General features: G+C 36.4%; 1 protein-coding gene across 1 annotated transcript in view; it reads left to right on the top strand.

Annotated features, from left to right (window-relative positions):
- ZNF385D (zinc finger protein 385D) overlaps nucleotides 1-25150 on the top strand; it is a 412256-nt gene that overhangs the window by 61706 nt on the left and 325400 nt on the right. The window contains 1 exon segment of the mRNA XM_054273561.1: nucleotides 21714-21992. Within this exon segment, the coding sequence (XP_054129536.1) occupies nucleotides 21714-21992 (279 nt within the window).

Below are 25150 nucleotides of genomic sequence, written 5' to 3'. Positions count from 1 at the left end.
AGATTTCTCATAAATTAAGCATTATTCCCATAGAAGTTTCACTTAGAGTATTTTTTACAAAATTTGCATGGGAAAAGTAATGGAAAATTGTGTCAAATGGCTTTCAGAATTACTGTACAGTTTTCTTTTCTCTGTAAAGCCCTTTACATTGCCAAAAGAGGACTTGGGGTGTTTTTGCATGACTGTTTTTGACACTTCCATGTTGGGTCTAATTCATCTTCTTGATACATTTTAGGTAAAAAGCTTAATTATTTGGTATTTTTCCATGAATTGAAATTAAGTTAGATTGCCTGTAACTCCATAGTTTCCCATAGTTTGCCCAGTCCTAGTTGTTTTAGGCAAGCTTTGCATTTGCCCTCTCCTAGTTTTCTTACAATTTAGCTGCCCTCTTTGATTTCTCAAAGAAAACTGGGAATTCAGACTGCTGGATTGTTCGGGGTTTTTTGTTTGTTGGCTGATTTTTTTGTTTGTTTCTGTTGTCATTTTGTTTGGTTGGATTTTTTTTTAACATTCCAGAGCTTTGTCGTCAGCAGACAGCAAATAATCTTGCTTTTGTACCCTAAGAGTGTTACATAAGGGCCAAATTCATCCTGACTCAAATATTTTTTCTCCACTGTTATTTATGAACCTTATAGTGAAGGTCCACATGTAGTGGACCTCCACTTACTTATAGTGAAGAACTGAAATGAAACTGCAGACATTTGTTTCCTTGTTATATTTATACAAAGAAGTTGTGATAAGGAGAGCTAATGCAATACGAGCAAGTGGAAAAGCTCAGCTCAAAAACTATTTCTGTAGTTTTTCAGCAAGTGAAGGAGCATTTTGTTGTGCTCTTGCTAAGAAGGAGTTCTCAGATTAAGCCACGTACATAGGATTGCTGTAGTGCTGTGAATATTACTAATTATATTATCATCATATAAATATTCTCTCTATATGGACTGAAGCTGATTAAAACTTCTTTGTGCCTCCTATGTGAAGGCAGTGCAAATCACTATGGAGAACTCCCCACAGGTTTATTTATTTCCTTTCAAACCTGCTTTTGTTGTTGGTGCAGGGATGTGCTGAAGATCCTCCAGGGCCAAGGGACGGCTTGGTTTAGATCCACAATCCTTTACAAGTATTGAGGGCTCATAGCAAGGGAAATGAATCTTATGTAAAGAGACTAGTACCAGTGTGTAAACTGCTCTAAATGCCCCTGCAGTGCACACTTGTACAGTTTTGCTGTGCCTGGGCTGTCTTAGCTGGAGAAGATTCCTTGCTTCAGACAAGCACCTGTTTCAAAAATGCCAGTCCTATTGTAGACTTGAGTCTGAACGAAGTGTTTTGAGGAAAGCTCTTGTGTTCTCAAAGCCCTCATTTGAATGTCCCACTGTAAAAAGAACATGTGAAATTCAGGTTCCTTTCTCTCCAGTTGTTAATTTTTCCCACATGAACTAGGTCAGTTATTGAAGCAAATGAGCATAATGTTTGTTTAAATGGGGAGATTAATTCAGTGTCTGGGTCCCTAATGCTTTGCATTTTTCCTGGCTATTTCTCTTTTTCAGGACTGGTTTTCTTAGTTTTTTTTTAAAAAGAAGAGTATATATTTGTGCTTAGTATATAAATTTTTCTTGCTGAGCAAGTTTGCAAGAAGCAGTTCAGTTTCTGGCAAGGTAAAGATGAGGTTCTAAGGAGAGTCAAAACTCTGTGACTGGTGCATTTTGTTATGTAAACTGCACAAATTGCCTGAATACAGGAAAATTCCATTGGATGAAGTCATGAAAAATGTGGGCAACTTCAGCAAGCTTCTGAGTATTTTTTACTCCAAATACTAGCTGAATTTATTAATTTTCTGCTGATACAGATGCAGTATACTTCTACCTAAACATGGTGACAGGTTGAACGTTGTTTATGCTCAAAGTGTCCTTGGAGCACCTTGTTTCTGTTCCAGAAAACATGTATGGATCCAGAAGACCTTCAAATTACTAAAAAATCCTTCATAAGAATCAAAAAGAAAAAAAAAAAGATGCGATACATTAAAATCTGCCTTGTTAGAAATTTTCTGCATGATTCTGCATTTGGATGTAGTTCCTTCAAATAAGACATTAGACATTGAAACCACCATTATTAATCCTAAATATCCACTTTTTTCAATTAGATGTAATCTTGGTGTTACATTTCATAATACCAAAAAATAGCAAACTCAAGGAATAACAAAACCTTGATTATGAACATGCCTTTCATTTTCTTGTTGCACCTGGCACACATGAGAATGCATCTATGAACAAAAATTGTTTTGTGCAAAAATATGAATGTAAGTGTTCTTTCTCTTCATGTCTTAAACTTTGCTAAGGTCAGAAAAAAGACTGAGATACTGCATGATGAAATTTGGTTAATAATCTGATTTGTTTAAGATATATTAATAAACTCTAGAGAGCTTACCAACATCTACCTGTATTTTAGTACAGGGAACTCAATTTCGGCCATGTAATTTTTTTCTTACAGTTCTCTTTAGAAAATTTCCACTTTCTTATTTGCATGTGTATCTTCTCAGCTTTCTTTTCTACACCTTAATGGGTGTGAACATTTCTCAGTGAGATGCTCTCCCAGAACAATACAGTACTGCATGCTGCCCATTGAGAAGTCCTCCTCCACAAATTAAAATGAAGTAAACCTAGGAAATTGTGGCAAATTATAATTGTATTGCAATTATGAATAGGGCTGAAAAAGATTTTTTTTTCTGATGTAGGACCAACTAAGTATTCCTTAGAGGCACTAAGTTATTAACATGCTAATGATTTTTTTTTTTTAATTCTGACCAAGTTGTAGCCAGCATGAAAATTGCCACCATTGACATTCAAAAGAGTTTTTGAATTGCTAAGTGGAAAATTGAAGAGAAATTGATGTTTTACAGTAAAGTGGATCTTTGATTAAATGTTATATGAAATCACCAGTTTTCCCAAAAAGTTGTGGGGTGTACCACACTTCAGGAAATATTGTAGTACAAATTTTATACTCCTTATATGAATGTGTTTTATGGGAGCATGGGGAATATTGTACTCTGTGGAGAACTATTCTCACTTTAATATCACCTCGTGTTCTCTCAAAAAGAGGAAGAACTGTGTATAATTGCCAGAAAGAGGAACAATGCAATCCAAACTTATGTCTCAAGTAACCATATTATTTTCAGTAAAATAGTCAAGAGCTTGAATGCAACAACCAAACAAACTCTTGGTTGCATGAGAACTTGTCCCATCTATAGCTGCAGGATTATAGTGTGATATACAGTTAAATATTCCCAAAGTTTAGTAATAGCTTGCTTTTGTCATAGATTTAATAAAATTTCATTTGAATTTATGATTTGAGAAAGGAACAGTTCTTGAGTTTTTTGATTGGTTGGTAAATAATTACTGGAAATGCCTTCTAAAAGGGAAGAAAAGGGACTCTTGCTTGTCATGATCCCTAAAATCTACAATGCCAAGGCAGAGGATGAAATATCTCTCTTTGAAACTTCCTGCTAGAATACTCTTTGTGGTCATGAAGATGCATAAAATGAGTGTTCTGATTGCTGTTTTGACATAGAAGAATTGATGTTTACTATGGTATGTTGGATGTCTTTAACATCTGAACAATATGACTTACATTTATTTTGTTTCTTTTTGGCAGCCAGTAGTGTGGATTTAATATGTTTTAAATCAAATTGCTGGCTTCAGAACAAGTTCATTAAGGACTTTGATAATGAAATATTAGAACAAGCGAATTGCATTTCAACATGAATTAAGGCAAGCACAAGTTTAACAAGGTTTGTGAACTGGACTGAATTTATTAGGCTTTCCTTATCTTCTCTTTTATGTTATTAATTGAAAGAATATGCAAATCAAATAACAAGTCAGAGGATGTGAACCTGTAGAAATTAAAGATAAATGCATGATGGACCATGAAGTCCTGAGTTTCATTTTCTGAAGAGGGTTGATGTTCACCAGTTCTGGGCTTTTCCCCTGTTATCTGGTTTGAGATTTTCACATATCCAGTAAAATTGGGTTGCTGAATTCTAGGTGAAGAATTAAATAAACTTTTGGAGTTTGTGAGCTGTTGAAAAAGTGCCTTTGTTCCTCAGTCCTTGCCTGTGAGCTCTATTTTTGTTATAAAAAACCAAGAGTTAGGAAGCTGGCATGTCATACTATCCACTTGCTGCTGTAAATCCATGTCCCTCTCTTCTCACCCTTTCCCAGGAGATTTGGGCTTTTTGCCTGTGCTAGGAAACCTGCATGTCATCCTCTTCTGTCAAGCAATAGTATTTGAAACAGTCCCTCTAGAAGTGAGCAGAGATGCTATTTTTGTACAAGATCATGCTAAGTTCAGTGTTGGTATTGATTTATGCGGAGTTCAGACGACACACACTGGAAATACTGCGTGCAAATGCAATAAGGATGAGCTTAATTCAACTTCTTTACTAGAGTACAAACAATAAGCATTATTTATAAAAGTAACTTTATTTCTATTGAAGGCATAAATTTATTCAAACTCGGGAAGTTCCTGATGGTGTTGTTATTGCTAGGATATACTAGCAATATGTGTGGGAGCGTGTGTTGGTGTCTGATAGATGGCACTGACAGCATTGGGAGCGGAGTTCAGTGCACCATGGAAAAGATGGAGAGGTCAGGGAATGATTCATCCTCACCCAGCTCCTGCCTGGGGCTGCAGTGGTGCTTGGCAGGGAGGGACTGACGCATGGGAGCTGCAAATTGTGGTTCCCATTGTGCAGCTGGACACCCATTTGCTCCAGCAGGAGTTTTGTTTAGTCTCACTGCACCCTGCTTTTAGTTTTCAAATATTAAGGTTGTCCTTTTAATAGGGCTGCCTGATCTAACAAATCCTGATTTTAACTTTTGTTACTGTGCAGACCACTCAGGTTTTCTACGTTCTCTGTGCTTGCTGGCATGAATACTGTTGTCCCTCAGCTGGGTAAGGAACGTCGTAAAAACTCAGTCCATCCCAAACACAAAACAGTATTTTCCTGAATTTAATCAGCGAAAAAAAAAAAAAAATCCAGGGAAAGAGTCTAGAAGGAATAAATAAACTAGTTTTTAAATTTTGAACCATAGTTCTCATAGAAAAGCATTTCTTGCCAAGTACCCGTACTCAATCTACTACTCAAATGCAACTAAATGTTCATTTGTTGGGTAATTCTTAAATGTGTAAAAAGATGCATCTATCTGCAGTCTGCAAAATCTGTCCTACACTGTTTTGGTAATAGCATTCAGCTGCTTTGGAAAACATTACAAGTTCAAAGCATTAAACAAATATTGGCTAATTAATTGAATCATTTAAAGAATAAAAGTATATTTCCAGCGATGCAGAAGACTGTGCTTAGCACATAGAATAGCAATACATGGATTTCAAGTGTCTTTAGCAGATTTAGAAGATGCATTATATTGTGTGAATACATTTGGATAAATGTCTTACTCTGATAATTTCACATTTATAATGACTGGTCTTAAACGCCACAAAATGGCCAACAGTGTCATGATTTTTAAAAAAAGTCCATGTGAATACTGAAAATACTTAAAATACTTGCATGTTACCCTTATCTAATGATGTTTTTATGATGAAATAGTACTTTAATTATTATATGGTGATTGCTGATTTTAGAAATTGCAGAAATACTCATATAAGTTAGACTAAAACAATCAATAGAGTATACTAATTGCATGTCTTTTGTTTTTAGGCTCAGTTTGGGCATAATTTTAAATAACTTGTCCCTATAGAAAAGACAGTACAAAAAAAATGCAACCAAAATGACAAAGTTTTATTAATGACCTAAAAAATTTCTCTTCAGCACATACAGACACTATACAGAATAACACTAGTGATAGCAATTATTCAGCAGTTTCTTGGGAAAGACTACTGAAATTGATGAGCAGATCACCTTTTCACAGGAGTTTCCTTTTTTGTCACACTTTCAATTTCTAAAATATTATATCCAAAATTCAAACATTAGCCTTTATCTAAGCACTTGCCTTTTGTGATTAGGGCATTCCTATGATTTTTTGCTCTTCTTATATAGAAAGCATTAGATTACAGTGATCATGAAATTATCTACCATTTCTCTGGGCTATTTGGTATTTTTTCCTGTTGAATTCTCAAGTGGTAGGAAATCAAATAGTCTTCTAATGTATTTTCTCTTTAAATAGCAAACAAAAGGGAACAAGAGACTATGAAAAATGCTGCTGAACTTCTCTTCAGAATAGACATAATATGATAATATGCTAATAAACATCACTCGGATATTCAAACAACAAAAGTTTTTATTTTTCAGTTTTCTTTTAAACTCCAATAACCTTGGAAAAATAAAGTTGTGTACAAAAGGAAAAGAAGCAGAGAAGAGGAGGGTTGGAAAGAAAGCAGAGAAATTATCTGTTAATGTTAGACTCTGTGCTAAGTTTGGAGACCCAAAAGCATGAATTCAAGTTTCACTTGGCATCTGCATGACTGAGTGAATTTTTTTTTGTCCTGATGCAGACAGGAATTGTACAAGATTTACAGACACAGTAAAAGGCTTTCAACAAGGTTGCTGCTGTCAGCACTGAGTGTTTCTCTATTAAGTATTTTTTTCAAGCTTCTGCAGGTAATAATGCAAATATAATAGTGCATGCTTTGAATTTTCCAACTTCACTGCTATTTGCAATGCTAAAATGTAGATGTTTTCTTCATCTTGCTCTTATAGTCTAATATTTAGTTCAATTAAAAATATTTCTGCAATATTTGTAATTTCAGAAAGATTTGGTTTCTTTTGTGTCTCTGTAGGCAGTCTTTCCAACCCATTTTCTTTTTTTATATGATGCATGTATTGTTCAGTGTATTTTAGGAAAATAATACCTTTTGCAATGGCAATGAAAGATCTTTGCGCTTCATGGTAATGCAATTTTAGCTGAATATTCTTTTGCTGCTGCTTCTTTTGTGCCTCTGGTGCTGATACAAAATTTAAGGTTATGAATACGTCTTAATAAGACTGTTCATCTTTAAAGAAGGAACCTTCTTTGTGATGAAGGGATTCTGTGGTGAAAAGTTCTGTGTAATGAATGTGCTTGAAGAGGGGGTATTGTATTTCACAGTATGGAAGCAGTTGGGGCTGTTGGAGTAATTGGAAGAATGATGGGACAGGGCTGCTCTGTGGCTTAATGTAAATAGTCACCTCCAAAAGAGGAACTGAGAGGAAGCATGAAGTAAGTTCTCCAGGAACAAAGCTGTCTTTGCAGTACTAAATAAAGTGAGTGGGAAATTTATGTGAGTGATTGGCAGCACTGAGTTGGGGCAAACAAATCATCCTAGTGGAAATTATGTCAAAGTAGAGTCAGGAACAAATGTGAAAATGAGTGTGAAAACAAATGAGAGATACTAATGACGTTTGGTGTGTTGGATAGCTAAGGGCATTACTTTAGTTAAAAATGTGGACTGCATGTTGTGGTCAATATTGATGGAGAGCTGCTTAGAGAAAAGAAATCGGAATGAAAATGAGGATCTGAAAGGAGACAGACCACAAAACTGTCAGGAGAATATGAGTTTTGACTTCATGACTTTCCTGAAGGCCAGTCTTATGATGCTGTCCTTTCTGTTTGTTCCTTGGCATAATCCTGCAATGTGGTTTAAAGTTCTCAATGTCCAACAATGTACTCAGTTACTGTTATTAAAATAGACAACAGAGCCCTTACCAAGCTAACATCTACAACATCAAAGTGGATTTCCTTTAGTTTCATTACAAATATTTATATACTTATCTATCTCACTCTATTATCTCTAGATCACCCCCCTTTTTAAAAGTTTTTCTTTCTTCACTGATGAACTACCGGTAGAGTAGGTTCTTGCTTCTATATTGTGAAAACAGAAAGCTCTTCCATACATGCTCAGAAATGTGACTATTTATGGAGGTAGGTAACGTTAGCAAATGGCTTTCTTCAGGTTGTCTGCTTCTTCCATTACTTGTGCAAATTAGTGGAGCCTAAAAGTTCATGTCTGAAGGATGAAATCTGCAAAGTCAGCATGAGAGGAAAGCTCAGGGTTGGAATAGTTTGGTTTTGCTATGTTGCTTTTTGCCAGAATTTACCATGTTTGATTGCACATTTTGTCAAGCTTGCTGTTTTTTTTCTCTGTGGTGAGCAGAAGGCTCCTGCAGGCAGAATAAAAGGCTCTTGGGGCATCATTTGTCAGCTAATCCCACTGTTAAAAAAATGCTCTCTCAGGAGAAGAAAATCCTGTGCTATCTTCACAGCTGTGAGAAAATATTGTGCCACTGTGAAACTTACTCATATCTTGGGTGTTGGCTACCGTCTTTCATTTAATATTTCTCCACTGGGACACTTGTCAGCTTGCGCTCAGAGGAGACCTTCTGGTATCTCTCTTGATGGTTAAAGTGGTGACAGCAGGAGGAGTGGTAGCTGCTTTGTTTCCTACCACAACACCTGTTTGTAGGTGATTGTGGCGCTGGCTCTGATACTTGCCTGTAATCAAGCATGCACCAGGTGGCCATCACATGGCATTCAGGTGCCCAGCATGTGGCAATCACATGGCAAACATGTATCAGGCATGTGCCTGGCATGTGTCATTCACATGCCAATCATGTGCCTGGCACATGACATTTGCACACCTACATCTGGCAATCATGAGGCCAACACTTTAGTACAGAACAAAATTTGAAATGTAATGACTTCGTGCTTCTTGGGCTGTAGGGCTCAGAGGCTGTTGCTCATCTTTCTCATTAACATTTAAGTTTGTGCAAGGAGCTTTGAAAACCAATTATCACTTTGTTTGATTAATTCTTCAATAAATTAAGACCCCTGCAGAAATGCTTGATATAAGAAGTATCCCGGATAGACGATCACTGCTTTGGTTTGTGTATGAATTCTCCTTGTGATGAAAGTTTCAGAATTTGCTGAAGCAGCAAAAAATCGATAATGTGGAATGAAGTCCAGTCAATGAAGAGTGATAAGTGTAGTGATCAATAAGTGAATGATTTGTGAAAAGCAGTTGATGACAGTGAGTGTGTGTTGGTTCCAGATGTATTTGCTGTAGGATCAGGGCATGCTGAAATGGGTAACACTGCTATGCTGCAAGGTAAGCCATTCCCATTTTCTTCCTGACAGTTAAAGTTGATTACAAATGGCATTATTTGGCTCGATTTAAATAGTGCTAAGTGAAATAATGAGGATTTTGTCTAAACTAGGGAAATGAGGGACAGGATGGAGTAGTCTCTTGTGTGCAGTGGCTTAGGGGAAGGTCACTTGTTCAGTTATTTGGTTTTAGGCTGTGGTTTTGATGGCTTTGCTTACATGCAGTGTTCTCTCTTCATATGTCTCTGTGACAAACAAAACGAAAATGTGACAAGGATTTCAGATGGATTGCCATTAAAATGAAGCCAAATTAAATGAATGTGTATTGGGAGATTAATTTTTTTTTAAATTTGGTTGCCCATAATTCAATAGTTTTTCTTCTGTTAAAGAAACTTGTCAGGGAAGAAGCAATAGGTAGGTTTATGACTAATGTAGCAATTTGACATTGTTTGGATGTTATTACCTTATAGAGCTTCTCTGATTGATCACATATACATTGACTATTAGTTTAATGAATTGTAGCTTTGTGAGTCAGGTACTCGACAATGAAGTTTTAGCTATTGTAATCTTTGTATTTTTTAATCATGAAAGGTTTCCCTTTTCTGATTTTTGTCTTAGAAATTCTTACTCATGCAGGTAATCCCATTAAAATTCACTGAGACTGCTAGTGTGAATAGTCTGGTAGTCTGGATCTAAATTAATAAAGGAATCTCATTTCTATTCTTCTAGAGTACAGGTATATAAAACACTGAAAGTGCTTTAAGTGTTCTTTAACCCAAGCTGTAAAAGATACCATAAATTTAAAAACTGACAGTTTCTGTAATGCACAGCAAGAACAGGAGAAATTATGGTGACTGTTGGGATGCTGAAATTACTATGAATTTCCTTTAGTTAAAAGGAAAACAAGGATCTGATTCTGCTTTTCTTGCACTGTTTTTATGCCATTGTTATGCCATTATGCCACTGAGTTCAGTGGCTGTCAACCTGACTTGCGTCTGTGTAGTATATATATATCTATATATATGTCTTGCCATTTGAGGAAAACTGATCCAGTTAGGTGTCTGAGTTTTTAGTGGAATGAGCACCATGTTGTACAACTCTGTTTTATATATAGCTAAAGGTCACTACTACCATTGTATTTAACTTTTCTCTAACTTCTCTAAAAAGTTCATTTCCATCAAAGTTATGTACATGTCTGATAACCTGCAGTGTTTTAGATTATGAGGTGAATTGGAGAAGGTAATTCTGAGCACAAAACCTGGACATATCAGGCAGTTTAATATTTTATGAAGTATTCTAAACTTTAGCCACAAAATTATTTTTCATAATGAGTTAATCTGAAAATTACATATATATTTTATCAATATTCTTTTATGACTTTTACTGCTAAAAAACATTTTAATGAAAAGTTGAGTCATCGTTCTTAAAAAATAAGTAGTTGAGCAAATCCCAGAGATTTTTATAAACTGGTTCTATGCAAAACAGAGTTTATAAGCTGCTTCATCAGAATCAGCATGCCTGAAGGGAGAAACTTCATAGGTCTTCCAGGGCTTTGAATTCTGCCCTGCTTGACTTCTCAGGGCTTTTCAGCATTTTCAGCCTACCCAGCAGGTTGAGAGATGTTGCAGATGGCCAGCAGAGCTAGAAAGATTTCCCTCACTCAGCAGGAGTCGTTTTTGCAGACCACAGTGGCTGAGCAAAGTGCTCAGGCTGCTGAAAAGCAGCGGCTCAGGGTCTGTGCTGTGAGCACTTGCTGCAGACAAGTGCTGCTGTGAAGGCCTCCCAGAGAAAGCTGGAACTCATCAGCTATTTTACATTCTCTGTGTGTGTGGTGTTATTCTCATGCTTTCCATGGTTATTTTTCAGAAATATATCCAATCATGGGGGAGGATGTTTCAGAAAGAACCATTGATTTGTAATTATTAGCAGTGCATGCCATATAAAGCCCAACAAAAAAATAACACGGTGGTGGAATCTTGAAGGTGGTGTTCCATCACAACTTTGCATGGAAGAGATGTATAAAAATACACAGATTTCTGCAAAATTGGGAAAAACTTGACTATTTTAGAAGCTTTTTTTTGTATTTTAAGATTAGTAAGGCACTGTCATTGATTAATGTGTTCAGTGAACTCCTGGGCCTCTCTGATAGGCTTTAAGTTTTGGAAGATACTCCTGGACTATGCTGTGCAATCAGTAATTTGAAACAGGGCCTGACTTTTAGACCTGAAGTGGAGCAGCAGTTCCTGCTTTGGAGGGGAGATATGGGCTTGCATTCTCTAGTGTGTCCATGTTTTCCTGCATTTTCATACCTTTATTGTGGAACTATGTATGTCCAAATTCCACATAAGTAATGTATTTCAGAGATCTTGCATGAATAAACACTCACAGAAATAATTTCAAACCCTCCTCTTACACTTAGCTTAAAAGCTATTTGCCTTATAAAAAATATAAGCAAATTCTCCCTAATATGCCCTGCCTTCATTTTCACACAATTCAGCAGAGGAGTGAATTACACTCGTGGGAAAGTAATGCAAGGGGAAAGCTAGTGCCATATATATCTCATTGCCCAGGACGTCCTCTTAGGTCCTGATATTTTATGATGCATTTTCCTGAATGTGCACTGGCACACACACTCACCCTGTGGGATTATAGCAGTCACGCCTCGAAAATATATTTACATTCACTAATAGTGAATCACCTGAATTTATCCCAAATAAAAAATAAATCATCCCACTTTCTGTATTCAGTAATTAGATTCCTTTTGCACATTTTTATTTTTGATGCATAAGCGTTTCTATAAATGGATTACATCTGGGTACTGTGATGAAAAGGTTATTAGAAATGTGACACAGACAGATAGTCCTTGTGTTAAAATAAGTCCCCAGTGGCAAAAGCGAAGCTCTACATTGGCCTTGTGTGACTGTAACAAAAGATTTTAGCTGCTGCTCTGGGACACTGTGTCATCCCAAGGAAACATCAATAGGTCCAGGTCCCAAGATTTGTCTTTCTGATTTTTTTACCAATGCATGTCCAGGATAGTCTGATTTGCTAGACATTATTTTTAGATCCCTAGTACTGATGAAGAGATTCAGATAAATGTATAGTTGACAAGCAGAAACATTCTATCAGCCATGGAGACAATAGCAAAGGCGTTGTCTGTCAACCCATGATAGAGAATATGCTTTTTAAGTTCCACACAATATGTTTATACTTCTCAGCTAAAATTGTAACAGCTGTAACCCAAAAACCCACATGCTGTAAACTAGCAAAAATTGTGCTCATATTACCATGAATGCAGGGGTGAATGCAGTATTTAAAGAAAATGCAATCCAGAGGTTTGAGGGTAAGATAAACAACAATAACTTTCACATGCACTTGCAGAAACATCTGCTAACATTTCCAAACACAACAGACTTTCACCTTGATGTGTTTGCATTGCTTGGAAAATGATCTGGTCTCCATTAAATTCAACACTAAATGTCCCAGTGGGTGTAATGAAGCAATAACATAATAAAAAAAAAACCCTATACTTGTAAATGTTGCCAGAGCTATCTGAATGTTTTATAATGAGCAGATAATCTGAAAAAAAAAAAAAGCTTCCTGCTGTGAAAGTATAAATGATAAGATTCAACCATAAGACTTTTTCCTCAAGGTTTTTATTTTTTTTTAACAGTGTTTTTAGAAAAGCATTTAGAGAAAAGCAAAAGTAGGACTTTATGTTTGATTTAGAAATATTTTCCACAGGGAGTAGTGATTGAAGCACTAAAATTGCTCTAAAATTGTTTTGGTCTTCTATGGTTCCTGTGTTTTCAAGGTCTTTTGTTTAAAAATATCCACAAAGCAATTCCCTAAAACAAAATTATAACAAAATCAAGGGGGAGATTGTCTTTTGGATATTTTTATATGTGGCAAATATTGCTATTTACTAGGAACTTAGAAGGTTTGAAAATTCAAACCACAGAGCTCTGCAAATATTTGGAAATTATCTTTCAAATACAACAAAGAATAATTTCTAAAATTTCTTAGATTTAAAAAAAAGGAAAACCCCACATATTTCTGGAATTTCTTTTGAACTGAAAACAAAAAAATATCTTTTTTTCAGTTATCTCTTGCTCGTAGCCTTTAATTTCCTCTTCCTCATTGTTACTACATTTATTGCCATTTTATTTTATTTCATTTCATGTCTAGTGGCTGCCTTTTTTGTGCATAACAAAGATTTTGGGGATTGAACTGTCTTTCTAAAAACTATGACTTTTTATTCTTCAATGTTTGGGTTTCTTTGTGGAAAGTGGTCGTTGTTTATTTTTTTAAACAGAATTCCCACAGAGCTTATTCATGTGGCTTGCCTTTTAATTTTCTTACTGTTTCATTTTGTGGATGTATTTTCATCAGCATATTGCCAAAATACTTATTTCTGAAATACTTAATCACAAAAGGGGAAAAAAAGGTGCCTGTGTATCCAAAGATATAACCTATCAGCAAACTTGTCACAAACACTAACTGAAACTTAATTTTAAAAATTGCCTACTTGGATACAGTGGTAGTGATTGTATTGGAGTGTTAAAAATGGAACTTTCTCATCTGCAAAAATGAGTTGCTCGTTATGGCCAAACAGCTGTTCATGCTCTTGCTTTCTGCTGAGATAAAGTTTTGATTGGATATTTAGGTACTGGGAAAACTAAAGATATTTGAGAAAATGGCACTTATAGGATATATGAATGACAGGGTTGTAGGCTGATTTCACATATAGGAATTGGTCCAGAGAGTCTGTAAAAAGTGATTTTTATCTATGAAATCAGCAGTAGTGTGGCTAGCAGGACCGGGGCAGGGATTGTCCCCCGGTACTCGGCACTGGTGAGGCCACATCTCAAACCCTGCATTCAGTTTTGGGCCCCTCCCTACAAGAGGGACATTGAGTTGCTGGAATGTCTCCAGAGAATGGCAGTAAAGCTGGTGAAGGGTCTGGAGCACAAATCTGATGAGGAGCAGCTGAGGGACCTGAGATTGTTTTTAGTCTAGAGAATAGGAGGCTCAGGACCCTATCATTCTCTGCAGATACCTGACAGAAGGGTATGGACATGTGGGGATTGGTCTCTTCTCCCTGGTAACAAGTGATAGGAGATGTCCTCAAGTTGTGTTAGCAGAGGTTTAGACTGGATATTTGGGAAAATTTCTTCAACAAAAGGATTATCAAGTAGTTATACATGCTGCCTAGGAAACTGATAGAGTTGCCATTCCTGGGGGATATTTAGCAGTCATGTGGATTTGGCTTTTGGTAACATGGTTTAGTGGTGGACTTGGCAGTGCTGGGTTAACAGCTGGACTTGAAGATCTTAAAGACCTGTATAAACCTAAAAGATCCTATTATTATAATTCCCTATTCTATTTTTTCCCTTCCCTTTAAAACCTGTTCTGACTGCTCACCTTCTCAGAAATATTGCTAAACCCAAGGTTTTGTTCAGCAGAGGCAGCTGGAATTGCAATTGGATGTTTCTGTCCCTTTTGTTTGAGCTCCGACAACTCTGACTACCATTGACAGGAGTTTTGAGTTTCGAGGCTGTGACCACAATTTCGTACGCGAAAATCAAGAATATGGAATAAAATAATGCACTTCAGGTTGCTTGACAGCAACAAATTTTCTTGGTAGGCAGAGCCTGCACAGCTTTGCTAGCCCTACCATTTGTCATGCTAATTACTGCCTCAGGTACAAGGTCTGTACTGAGATATACTGCTGGTGGAGAGGGAAGTGATGAAACAGGAGCTGCTCACTTCACCTGCATGGGAGGAACATCCCTCTGGACCTGGGTAACACACCCTCAGCTGAACCTGCGTCTTTTTCTGGCCCTATTTTATGCAGAAATCTTTGTTTTCACAAGGACTGTTTCTGAAAACAGATTGAATAGAAAGCAAATGAGGGAGTTTTCATGGCTTGTAAGTCATCACTGTAGTGCTACTCAGATTTTAGAAGCTGATGTTTGCAAATTAATTACTTAGCCTTTAAATAGTTCCAAACCACCCAAAGTGCTCCATTATGTTATCACAGGCTTGAGAAATAGATATGTATTACTAGCTAATTGAATAACATATGGTGTTGATTAGTGCTTAGCTCTTTTTATAGAACTCAATTAAAAAACTGACTGCAGTATATTTTCAGACTATGAGATGTCTGTTAGCTGCTTCTGGCACGAGGGAACTGCTGAACCAAGAAACAATGAACTTTTTCTGCTTAGTCCATCTATAAGTTCCTTTAGGATCTCTTGGTGCATGTTGCTGTGATGGGAGCTAGGCTGGGGCTTGTTCATTTGCTGCAGTATTGAAATGCAGCCTTTCCTGAAAGATTTGAGTGCTCTCCCGGCAGAGCAAAACAAAAGCCCAGGCTTTTATATTCTGTGCTATTGCGTAAGGTATACAAGTATACAATGAGCCTGTTTCAAATGGATAAGTATCCATTCTTATAGGGTTCAGTTTGCAGAGAAGCATTTCTTGGGAGGAGTCTTAGGACAGAGACATAAAATTATAAAGCCCTCCAACCCCAAATAATGTCAATCTCATTTTACATCATTCCCCCTCAGCAATAAGCACATGTGGAAAACATGCCTTTATTTCTTTTGCTTGATGCAGTTTTTGCTTTAGAGATTATTTTCCTCTTAGACTTCACAAAAACACCTGAGATGATGATGATTATGAGCTTCTTATTATTCCCATGGATGATTGAAGTGGTGTAGCAGCTAGCAGCAGTGATCAGACTGGTTGGAGCTGGTAGGATGCAGAGAAACAATAAACAAGAAAAAAGGATGTTTCCCTCCCTGACTTTTCTTGTCCCTCCTGCTAAGATACCTCTTTTACTCTATTTTGTGTGGAATTTTTAAAGAGAAAATTTGGTAAATATAGACTTTAAATGTGATTTTATCTGAGCTGTATTAGGCACACAGCAAGAAGAGATACTGAGTTTTATCCACAGTTTTATCACTGACTATTAATTTAGCTTTTGGGTGTATGACCTGACAAAATCTTCCTCAATTTGTAGAAACAAGTGATTATTCTTGCTACTAAAACTCATAGTAGAAAAGCCTTCCTACAGTGTAAAATTACTTAATGCATATATTTTCCAGATTTTCACATCAAATTTTATTGTATTACGTGCTATTTGGTATTTAAATTTAATCAGAAAGGCTCAGAAAGAGGGAGACCCTGAAAAATTGATTGGTTTCTAAAAAGCACTTCAGAACCCAGTAGCTTCCTATTCCACAGCAGCTCTTCCACTGAATGGCGATCATCCATCCATCCGTCCATCCATCCATACAAAACAGATGAGTCCTGCAGTGTATCCTGAAGGTTACTGAGGTCATTTGGGAGGGATCTGTGTTGCACAGATGCAGAGCTTTCACCGTGAGTGTCCTGTCACCGCTTTGCTGCTCAGCCCCCTTTGTTGTGCGTTTGTTGTGCCGCATCCGTGATGTGCAGAGTGGGCCGTTCATGACCTCAATCACTCTGGGCTCTAAACCAGGAGCAGGTGCAGCCACGACCGGAAAGCTGCAGTGTTGGGATCATCCAGTGATAATGGGGGGTGGAAGAAGCCAAGGATATTTTATTTTTGTATTCCTGATCCTTCCCCCAGGCTACCCTGCCCCCACCGTCCATGTTTAAAATAGATGGCAGTATGATGATTTTAGGCTTCTCCCAGGAATACATTTCTAGAGCTAGCATTTTATTCAGTGAGCTCAATTAAAGGTTGCAAAGGCAAGTTAGCACTCATGGGCTTTTTGGTAAAGGCATCACAAGTACCAAATGCAGCAAGGAGCTTCAGTGAGCATAACATAAATAGGAAAACTTCAGCACAGAGATGCCAGTTTTGGGAAGGGTCCTGGCACATAGTTTCACTCACAGTGTGAAGAAGATTCTTAAAAGCTTGATGCAAAAGTCACTGGGCAGCAGTGACTTATGTCAGCTGGTGATGTCCTATCACCTTAAAGATAGAACAACATATTTATGAAACTGGAAAAGATGAGAAAATTCCAGTTATTACCAGAGGGTGTAGTACGCCAGTAACATCCCCCAAATATATGAAAACTGACAAGGTGAAGATATTGATAAGTGATTGGTCTCGCTCTCTTTTTTTCCTCTTTTTTTTTCTTTTCTTTTTTAAACATTGCATTAGCAGTTTCTTGAAAACAGATGGTATCTCTCAATATTTGTTGTTATCTATTGATATCTCAGAAAATGAGTACTATTATTATTACCTGCAAAAGTTCAGTCTTTTTAATGTTTGGAGAGACATTAGCATGGGCAGAACAAAGTTTATCCCATCTAATTTGAGATCTACAGCATAGACATCTGCAAATGAAGAGGAATATATTTTTCTGACCACAAAACACCTGAGTTTATGCTTTAGTCTGCTTCATAGTGAGATGGCTCTGCATAGGGCTTCTTGGTGAAATTTAAAATGTCTAGGAATAGAGTCTGGGAGTGAGTAACTGAGATGCAAACATCTGCATCTTTGATGATTGCTACTTGAATGTCTTTCACAGTTTTGAAAAGAAATATTAGAAATCCCTGAATGTTGTAATTAGTGGACTTTGTCCTTAATGCCCTGTCCATCTTTTCTATCCTTCAGCTATTACAGGAATGTATTTGTTTTAGCAACCTGTTGGGAAATAGACAAGGAGATAAACTTGAGGCCATTCCCCCTTGTTCTATCACTACAGGCCCTTGTGAAAAGCCCCTCTTCAGCCTTCTTGTAAGCCCCTTCAGGAACTGGAAGGTTTCTCTAAGGTCACCCTGAAGCCTTCTCTTCTCCAGGCTGAACTAGATCATTGATCAATGGCAGGAGGTCTGCATTAAATGCAACAGACTTGGGTACACAGTGGTCTCTGGGATTTCCTATACTCTGTTGGCCTCTTGAATGTACCCAACATATTTAAGTATTATGTACACAGAGCCAAAGTCACAGTGATAGATACAGTTCTATGCTGATAAGATGGTCTGGAAAGAGAACAATTGTAATACAAATGAGTAATATTTCCTTTCAATTTTCTTGACTAGAAAGTAGGCCATTGGCTTGCAGCTAAAAAGGTAAGGATTGTTTCAGGGAAGGATGAGATTTCTAATCTCCTACTTTCAAGCACATTTTAGAAGAGAAATCCCCAGGAAGTAGCTATGTTGTCTAAGGCAGCAAACACCACAAATTGTAGTTGTGCTGGTTTTCCATATGGGACAGTTTTCTACTTCACAAAGCTATAATGTCGTGCAAAGTTCATTTTACTGGTAAGCATCATTGAGCCAAAATTGAGTTCAAAGCCCCAGGGTAAATAAATGTAAGCATTTATCCAGAGTGCTTTTTAAATTGGCATGAAATTTTGGGATCTTGGTTGCCTAGTTCACTCATTTCTAGTGCTCTGCAGGCTTCATTAGGGCCCCTAAAATTGAGAAGCTGGCTTTCTCTTCTGGGGAAAAAATAGTTCTCTGCAAAACTGATGACTTTAAAAGATGTGTAACCAGTACAGTTGACATGAACTCTATAATATAATGGCAGTGAAGGTGGGTTCTCATGAAAAGCTTGTCCACATAATATCAAGCCAATTAGACATTGATAAAAATTAAAAATTTCTTTTAAAGTTAAATGGTTTTAACCATATTCAGTGTAATTTTCCAATAGCATGAAATAAGCATTCTTTTCCTTGCCAAACAAAATTGCTGCCTAGACGTTTTTACTCCAGAAAATGGAAGTATATAATGATGCATGCATGAGCTGAAGGCTTGTTGCTTTCATGAGCTAGACTGCATGTGTGTTGGTTGAAACACTGGTGGATCTTTACAAGATTTTAAGAAAATGATTTTTTTCCCCTGTTTATTTAAAAATACTATTTGGAGTGGTAAATTGTATTTTAAAAGTATATCAGCATATTATAGTCATATATCTCCCTCTTCTTCATCACTTGCAATCTTTATTTACTTGTTCCTTAAGAAATATTGAATGAGAATGACTCAGAATGTTTTAATCAGAAACTGTTTCTGTTTTTTTAAAAAAATTTCTTCACACTTTCAGTTTTTTCTTAAATGGATTGTTTTCAGTACTGCCATGTAATATTGGCTTTACGGGTGTAAAGGTTTGCAGCATGTCACTTTATTCCTTTAGCAGTGTCATTATATATTCAGAAATCGCTGTGTATCTGTAAAAAAAAGGTGATGTTCTATAGTGTAATATATATTTCTGAAACTTCTGTTTTCTTAGTTGTTACCTAAACTCCAGTTATAAATTACCCCCTTCCTCCAGATTTGAGAGTGACAGGGACGTACACAAAAATGTATTGCAGCTCTAATGACGTTACGTGCTTTTCTAAGGAAAGGACATGGTAGATGCACAAATCACTTATTTCCAAGGTGGAATTTCCCTTATTATTTTATTGTGCCATTATTGAGTGTGCAGTTTTTAATTTTGTTTTCTGGAATGAAATTGTAATGCAAGACAGATTCTATATGCCAAAAATAAGACTTTAATGGATTAGACTGTTTTGACTGGAATATTAGAAGGATGTAATGACATGCTAATACATTTTATTAGGCTGCCAGCTTATGTGTGTAAATGTTTCAAAAGGAATGAGACATGCATACACATAGCATACAATGTTTAATTTACTAGATTATATTTGCTTACAAAGGTGTACACCTTGGTTGAAAAATCTCTTTTTTTTTTAATAGTAATCTTATGCCTATATAGCTAGCACTATAGGTCTAGAGATATATTGTTCTTGTAATTTTAAATTCACACTGCTCTCTAGTGGGGAATGCTTTCAATGCAATAGATTTTATATATATTCATTTACAACATGTATATAAAATGAGATTACTGAACTGTTACTGGCATCTAGACCAAATCAGTAAAACTTATTCTATTGTGATAGCATTTTAATCCTTGTACTGCTTTGATTAAAGACTGAATTTACTAATTTAAAAATATTTTAAATGGATGAATCTTTGGAGTGAACAAACTCCAGAAAGGCTGAGAGGTTGATAGATTTATGCTTCTTCCTCAGGACAAACCTCCTCCCTGCATTAGGAGAAATTTGCTATAGGTCTGCTATTGAAAAACATCATGTTTTCTTCTAAGCTTCTACAGTCTCACAGTGTCTTTTGCTTTGGAGTGAATTGTTTAGCTTGCTTTCTCATCTCTTGCCTACAACAGCTACGATCCTAGATAAGAGCTGACTACACAGAAGCTGAAATAATACTGACAGATCTAGTTGAGTTAGGTTTAAATGTACAGCAAGCGCAGAGGTCCTCTCAGACTTGAATCTGTCGTTTCTTAAATGACATGGGGTCTGGTTAGCATAGAACGCAATGCTAATTAGATATCAAGCAGATATGAAAACTGAGATTGAAACTGATTTGAATATCGATAGATTTTAGACTTTCTTCTTTAGATAAATTTGTCTTTGTGATTTGATTTGAAGGCAATAATTGTCTTTAAATCTTTGCGAGATCTGTCAAAAAAGTTGAGCTGATGAAATTTAAGTCATTTTAAGCTATCTGAAGAATGATTTGCAGCATTTTGTTGTAATCAGACCCAAATCTGGAGGCTTGTTTTAGACACTGAAACTCTTCTGGATCTGGCATTAAAGACCCATTTTCTTGTGTAGCTGCAATAATCTTTTTTTTGTCTCTAGGTTGATTGATTTGTCAATTGGAGACCAAATAGCATCATCACATTTAAGGCTGCAGTAATTTTGTCACTCAAAGTATAGATTAGATTCTTTGTCTAGACCTTCATTTATTCACTAAGTCTGGGTGAACAAGCACTTTAAAGATTTATATGGTATATAAAGGTCTCATCAAAATGCTAAGTTAGTATAACATTTTGCATTCCTTGAATAGGAGATTAGGTTTGCAGTGCTCAGAGCATGTCTTTACCTGTGCCATTTCTGCTCACTTTTAATCAAGGAAGCTCACAGTTACACTGGTTTCACTTGAAGTTCTGCAGATGGGATTATCTTCTCATTTCTGCTTTTGTTGTTGCTGTCTGGTATTAGCTGAATCTAAGCTAACTATCCTTCAATTATAATCCTGGCTGGTTAAGATAAGAAACTAATAACATGTTTATTTGTCTTTGAAATACTCTGAGAAAGTGGCGAAGTTATTAGACATGGGCTTGAAAGCAATCACAAGATGTGGGGAGAGGATGACTGGGGCTGCTAAATATTTAAAAAAACTCAAGGGTGAGGTCTGTCCATTTAAGCTTATTGAACTAATATATAATGGGAGGGAGGTTCTTCTGTTAATTATACCTTCTCCCCCTTTTCTTCCATTGACTGAAGCGTTGGTTTATCTGACATTTTTTTCTCAGCTCCTGCAGTGTTTTTACTCTTTCTTAGATCAGTTATCACAGGAGGTGCCACATCCATATCTAATGGTAGCTCAGCTTTGGCATCATTTGGCTGGGAAGTTAGTCAAGTTACATCAAAGAACTGCAGAAGTTGAGCAGAAAGCAAAATATATGAGTGGAAATATAATGTCAAAATATAAAATGCAGAAAATTATTTTCTGCATTTTAGTGGTTTGCAGATATTGCTATCTTTTCTATATTATTTTGCATTCTCATCAATTTTCTCTCCTGTGTTTTTTTCTTCTCAGAAAATATGAAGAAGCCCTGGACTCCCGATTTACCAGTTGATAACCAGTCATACAATTCAGATTTCACATCTCTCCCAGACAGGGAAGGTGAGAAAGAATTAGCACCTGATGGCACTGAAGAAAAGAAGGAGAGAGAAAAGAAACACACCAATTTCACTTTGTGTAATGTCTGTAACATTCAGCTGAACTCTGCTGCTCAGGCACAAATCCACTACAACGGCAAATCCCACCAGAAGAGGTTGAAACAGCTCAGCAATGGAAATCTCAAAAGTGATAATGGTAAGCCTTATAATATATAGATCTTTGCCATGTTTTGATCTGAGAATTGCAGCAATGTGCACTATGTTGATATATATGAATATAGACTTTGTTTTATTCAGACAACAAATACTTTGAAGTTAAAGCAAAGGTTTTTGGTGACTTCAGAGTGCTGGAGGTCATCCCTAGCATCTGGCAAATATCTTAACATACACCATCTGTGTTATTGCAAGAGTTTTCAGTTTATATTTTGTTTACATAATGATGTTGATTCAGAATCTTTCTAATTTCATTTACATTTTTATGGTTTTCAGCATAATCAGTGATACTCCATATTTCACAGTCTACTAGAAAGGTTATCCTTGTTAGGGGCGTGCTTGCTTTCAATGAATGTAAGGTGGTTGTGAAATAAATTGAAACAAGTACATTACACAGAATTACATTCCCAAACTCCTTTAACTTTATCTTGCTTATTCTGGCTTCAACCCACAACTGACATAAGTTTGTTTCAAGATCATGGCTGAATTGAAACAGAGCTAGAACAAAACTCATATTTTGACTTTGATCAATTTCATTGACAGCTTTGAGGAAAGCATTTCATAGTAGGTGACATGCTCTTCAATCATCACAGTGAATTGTGATCCCCAAAGAAAAACACATGTGGCTTTTTGTACTAAGGCAGATTAGATAATGGAGGCAAATGATGGTCCCTGATAAGAAAAAACAAATTACCACATTGCAATTTTTTCAATTTTATAACAGGTAGTACCCAACTTTGCTGTACCATGTATATGGCTGTGCTGCATTCTTGTATCTGCTTCTGTGTACCATATCAGAGAAATAATTGTCTTAATACGTTGTACTTAGGACTTTCAGACTTTTTCTCCATATCACACATGTTGCTTACTATTTTATACCTTGAGTTGCTTCCTGCCCCACCTGCAGAAGGATATGCAAAACAACAATCCTTAGATAGAACTTCATATTATTATTTTAATAGTCTCTGCTTTGTTCCCACACTAAGAGTGGGGAATAACATTGATATTTTGCCTAAGTATGTTGGATGAGAGTGCTTTTCTGTGTATGAGGTGTTGCACTTTTCTGTAAAACACAACAATAAAACAAATAACGCCCCCATAATATTCAGCAATACAATTAAGTTTGTCTTTAAGTGGCCGGTGGGACTGCAGCATTTGACAATGTTCGGAATTCAGGCTTAGAAAAAAATGCTACTACCATTAGTAGGAGCTGTGGAAATCTATAAAGAAAGATTGATTTCCTAATTGATTAAAGGTGCAATGTGGTTATCCACAAATGCATTCTCTATTAAACCAAACAAACACAGTCTAATTTATTGCTATATTTGGTTAAGGAGGAATTGTTATTGTTATTATTAGCACAACAATTTTGCTAATGGTAGAAAGATTTTTTTTCTGCAATTCATTTTTCCACTTTAATCCATGATAATGAAAGAATTAGCAATTAAGCAATGCTGAAATTAGTATCAAAGAGCTTCAATCATGGTTCAACATTTATATTCTGGAGAGGCTCAAACTAGCAGTGTAGCAGCATATTTCTTACTTCCCCCTTAGGAGTATTCAATGTTGTGTGTAGCTGCATCAATTTGTAGTCAGAAAGTAGCTGTTTGAATATCTAGCTCTTTGTTTCAAAGTGCAATTATTTTGTGAGTTTATGTGAAAATTAAGGATTTTCAAATCTGGCAGATCTTTAAATATCGTCAAAAGCAGTGCTCCAATGAGAAAATAAGGTAGGGTAGAGTATAAGGAAGGGATTTTTCACGTCACCATGTTCAGTTATCTTCAACTGAGTGTTGTAAATTAGAGAGACCAGTATAAAATATTTCTTGCTAGAAGTTAGAACTGAACAAGAACTGAATATTTGAGTAACCATCCTCCCTTCACTTTGAATAGGGAAACTCTTTGAGATGCCTTTTTTGAGATGAGTATAAATCAGAACATGAGAGTCCTTTTACCATTATAGGTTTTGTCATAACTTGTATTTCTGAAATATGGACCACATTTTTCTGACAAATGATTGCTTTGTTGATGAGACCCCAGCAAGCCCAAGTGACATATGACCATGACTAAACAAATTATGACTTGAGCATTGCAATTTATCATGTACATGCAAATGGTGCTTTTTGAAGGTCATTGATCTATCTAACTGTTACCCATGCACATTGTTTTCTCAATGTATGTCAGAAGGATACTTTATTTAAGAGAATGGTGTTTCTTGTGTGGAAGTCCAGTTGTCACAAAAGACAGCTGTTGTGGTTGATGTCCACATTAGTGACATGATAATTCTAGAGACTAGATTCTGCAGTAAATTAAAAGTATGCAAATATTCTGCTTTATGCATTGTCTTCTATGGTTTTGTCATTATAGTTACTCAGTATGTCTCTACATATGAATGAAGTATCTGGACTATGCACAAGGAAACTTAATGTCTAAATACAGTGTTTCACAAACTCTGTTGTATTTGCCTTTGCCCTGCTGGATGCTCTCTTGGAACTAACATACATGGAAAGGTTGGGAAAAATATTGGAGCTGTGATTTCCCATTTTGTTTCATCTCCAAATTATTCCCAGGAAGCAGGATAGGTTTGTGTGTTTTGTATCACGAGGGGATAATAGAAAGGGAGGATTGATTCATGTGAAACAAAAGACCATGTCTTGTTCCAAAATAATTTGCAATGGACTGCTGAACAGAGGTAGGGTTCAGCTGTATTAGCATTTGACTGTGTAATTAGAGTTGTCATGCTACAGTCATCAACTTCCATCTGTGTGAAGGAGCTTTTGTCTGTTGGACTTGAATTACAGAACATTTACTTTACTTGAATATCTCTGCCTAATTTAATCAGATAAGTTGCTTATGCACAAAGTCTGTTAATATCTGCAAATCTATAATCAGTAAATAATGTGCATTGTGGGGTTAAAAGCAATGTTTCTTTGCTGCTCTGTTGGCATCTGGACTGTATTTGAACAACCAGATATACTCTGAAAAGTTTTGTTAGTTGCTTATGAGTCTGTTTGGCAGCTTTACTGTACCATACCCCTGTGGTTCCTTCCTGGGGCAGGACAACTACAGAACAGCACACTGCAGCCACAAAAGGGACGTGAACCCAATTTCTTGTGTCATTACTTGGTACAGTGATTTGTG

This window comes from Melozone crissalis, unplaced genomic scaffold (assembly GCF_028551555.1).
Source record: "Melozone crissalis strain CALT ecotype California unplaced genomic scaffold, PUWL_Pcris_2 ptg000016l_1, whole genome shotgun sequence".
NCBI classification, from domain to species: Eukaryota; Metazoa; Chordata; class Aves; order Passeriformes; family Passerellidae; genus Melozone; species Melozone crissalis.
The sequence above is the reverse complement of the archived record's forward strand: the minus strand, read 5'-3'. Positions and strand labels throughout refer to the sequence as shown.